Source organism: Colobus angolensis, unplaced genomic scaffold, assembly GCF_000951035.1.
Source record: "Colobus angolensis palliatus isolate OR3802 unplaced genomic scaffold, Cang.pa_1.0 Scaffold67, whole genome shotgun sequence".
Taxonomy (NCBI): Eukaryota; Metazoa; Chordata; class Mammalia; order Primates; family Cercopithecidae; genus Colobus; species Colobus angolensis.
The window spans coordinates 6,160,234-6,162,829 of record NW_012120376.1 but is presented as its reverse complement, the minus strand read 5'-3'; the positions used below and the strand labels follow the sequence as shown (position 1 = coordinate 6,162,829).

Genomic DNA, 2,596 nt, shown 5'->3' with positions numbered 1-2,596 from the left:
GGTCTCGATCTCCTGACCTTGTGATCCGCCCGTCTCGGCCTCCCAAAGTGCTGGGATTACAGGCTTGAGCCACCGTGCCTGGCCAACAGCCATTTTATTATAGTTTAACAATTGTACAGGTATGGAGCAGAAATTTGGGTAGGGCTTAGGTGGGTGATTCTTCTGTCTCATGTGGCCTTGACCAAAGGTCACTTAAGAGTTTTCAGTGAGCAGATGGGCTGGTCTGGAAGGCTTCACTCACATGTCTGACACCTTGGTAAGGATGACTGAAATGCTGGGATTAGCTGGAGCTGTCAGACAGAATATCTACATGAGACCTCTCTAGCATGGCAGCTCAAAGTGGTAGGATTTCTTACATGGCAGCTCAAAGCTACCAGTGTGCCAGATAGCCTGCAACTGAAGCTGCAAAACTTCTTATGGCCTGGCTTCAACAGGCCCAGAACCTCCATAGAATTTTCTGAGATCAAATGTAAAGTGCTTAAAACAATGCCTAGCTCATAAGTACCATTAGATATTATTCTTAAAATCATATGAAGATGAATAAGAAGCATCCCTTTCTCAATAACAGGTATGTGCTTCCTTGCATAATATATACTTATTGCCAAACTCTTAGCCATCTTGCATCTCATTTTTTTTTTTTTTTTTTTTGAGATGAAGTGTCACTCTGTTGCACAGGCTGGAGTGCAGAGGCATGATCTCGACTCACTGCAACCTCTGTCTCCTGGTTCAAGCAATTCTCCTGTCTCAGTCTTCTGAGTAGCTGGGACTACAGACGCCCACCAACACATCCAGCTAATTTTTTTGTATTTTCAGTAAAGAAGGGATTTCAACATGTTCTCCAGGCTGGACTCAAACTCCCGACCTCAAGAGATCTGCTCGCCTCAGCCTCCCAATGTGCTGGGGTTAAGGCGTGAGCCACCCCGCCCGGCCTTACTTCTCAATTTGATCTTGTCCCTAGAGATGTTCGGCCAGGCACGGTGGCTCACGCCTGTAATCCCAGCACTTTGGGAGGCCGAGGTGGGCGGATCACAAGGTCAGGGAATCGAGACCATCCTGGCTAACACGGTGAAACCCCGTCTCTACTAAAAATACAAAAAATTAGCAGAGCTTGGTGGCGGGCACCTGTGGTCCCAGCTACTCGGGAGGCTGAGGCAGGAGAATGGCATGAACCCGGGGGACGGAGGTTGCAGTGAGCCGAGAGCGTGCCACTGCAGTCCAGACTGGGCGACAGAGCAAGACTCCACCTCAAAAAAAAAAAAAAAAAGAGAGATGCTCTTCTACCCCTTTGATGAGACGTCGAGCTGTATATGAGCTCAAACTGGTATTAATATTTTACTATCTACATTCTTTTTTTTTTTTTTTGAGACGGAGTTTCCTCTTGTTGCCCAGGCTGGGGTGCAATGGTGCGGTCTTGGCTCACTGCAACCTCCGCTTTCCGGGTTCAGGCGATTTTTTTGCTTCAGTCTCCCGAGTAGCTGGGATTACAGGCGCCTGCCACCATGCCCGGCTAATTTTGTATTTTTAGTAGAGACGGGGTTTCAGCATGTTGGCCAGGCTGGTCTCGAACTGCTGACCTCAGGTGATCACCCGCCTCGACTCCCCAAAGTGCTAGGATTACAGGCATGAGCCACCGCGCCCGGCCTATCTACATTTTTGTTGTTGTTGTTGATAGGATGGATGTGTACACTAACTTCCTCTTTGTCACTAAAATAATTACGCACATGGTAACTCCGAACTCTAAAACTCTGACAGTTAAGAGCTTGAATCCAGAGCCACTAAGAATAGCCGCTGTTATGACATGGCCATTTCAGGAGAAGAGAAGAAGCCGCGGTTTCAGCCATCGCCCTCCAGCAGCGTAAGAGGATAAAAGTGCGACTTGCCCTAAAACCTAAACGTCTCTTCTGGACCTCCAGAAAAATAGTGCTGCTCTAGGCCGGACGCGGTGGCTCACGCCTGCAATCCCAGCACTTTGGAAGGCCGACGCGGGCGGATCATCTTAGGTCAGGACTTCGAGACCAGCCTGGCAAAAATGGTGAAAGCCCGCCTCTACTAAAAATACAAAAATTAGCCGGGCGTGTGTCACGTGCCTGTAGTCCCAGCTACACACACAGGAGGCTGAGGCCGGAGAATCGCTTGAACCCAGTAGGCAGAGGTTGCAGTGAGCCAAGATCGTGCCACTGCACTTCAGCCTAGGTAACAGGAGACACACACACACACACACACACACACACACACAGCGCGCTCAAGCCGCGCATCTGCGGCCTCTTCATCTCGATGATAGTCTTTTCCTATGTCCTAGTGTTGCATGATGGGAGAAATAGTCTACCTTCCGGTAGCAGTGCCCGGGCAGTGGCCTAACACGGGACTCCATTTCCCGGCGTGCCTCGCAGAGGCCGCTCAACTGAACAGCGGAAGGCCGGTTCCGGTTGCATCAGCGTGGGATTCACGGCGAAATGAGACTGTTCTTGAGCGAGGGTGCCCCGGGTTGCTTGCCGGTGCTGGCCGCGGCCGGGAGAGCCCGGGGCAGAGCAGAGCTGCTCATCAGCACTGTAGGCCCCGAAGGTACTCGTGCTGGTGCTGGTGGGCGGTGGATGGG

At 51.0% G+C, this 2,596-nt stretch overlaps 1 protein-coding gene across 1 annotated transcript in view; it reads left to right on the top strand.

The window, feature by feature from the left end:
• Positions 1 to 1,660: 1,660 nt before the first annotated feature.
• Positions 1,661 to 2,596, top strand: part of MARS (methionyl-tRNA synthetase) — a 35,294-nt gene continuing 34,358 nt past the window's right edge. Inside the window, exons 1-2 of the mRNA XM_011926020.1 lie at positions 1,661 to 2,193; positions 2,300 to 2,562. Coding sequence (XP_011781410.1) covers positions 2,454 to 2,562 — 109 coding nt within the window. The 5' untranslated portion in view covers positions 1,661 to 2,193; positions 2,300 to 2,453. The remainder of the gene's footprint in view (positions 2,194 to 2,299; positions 2,563 to 2,596) is intronic.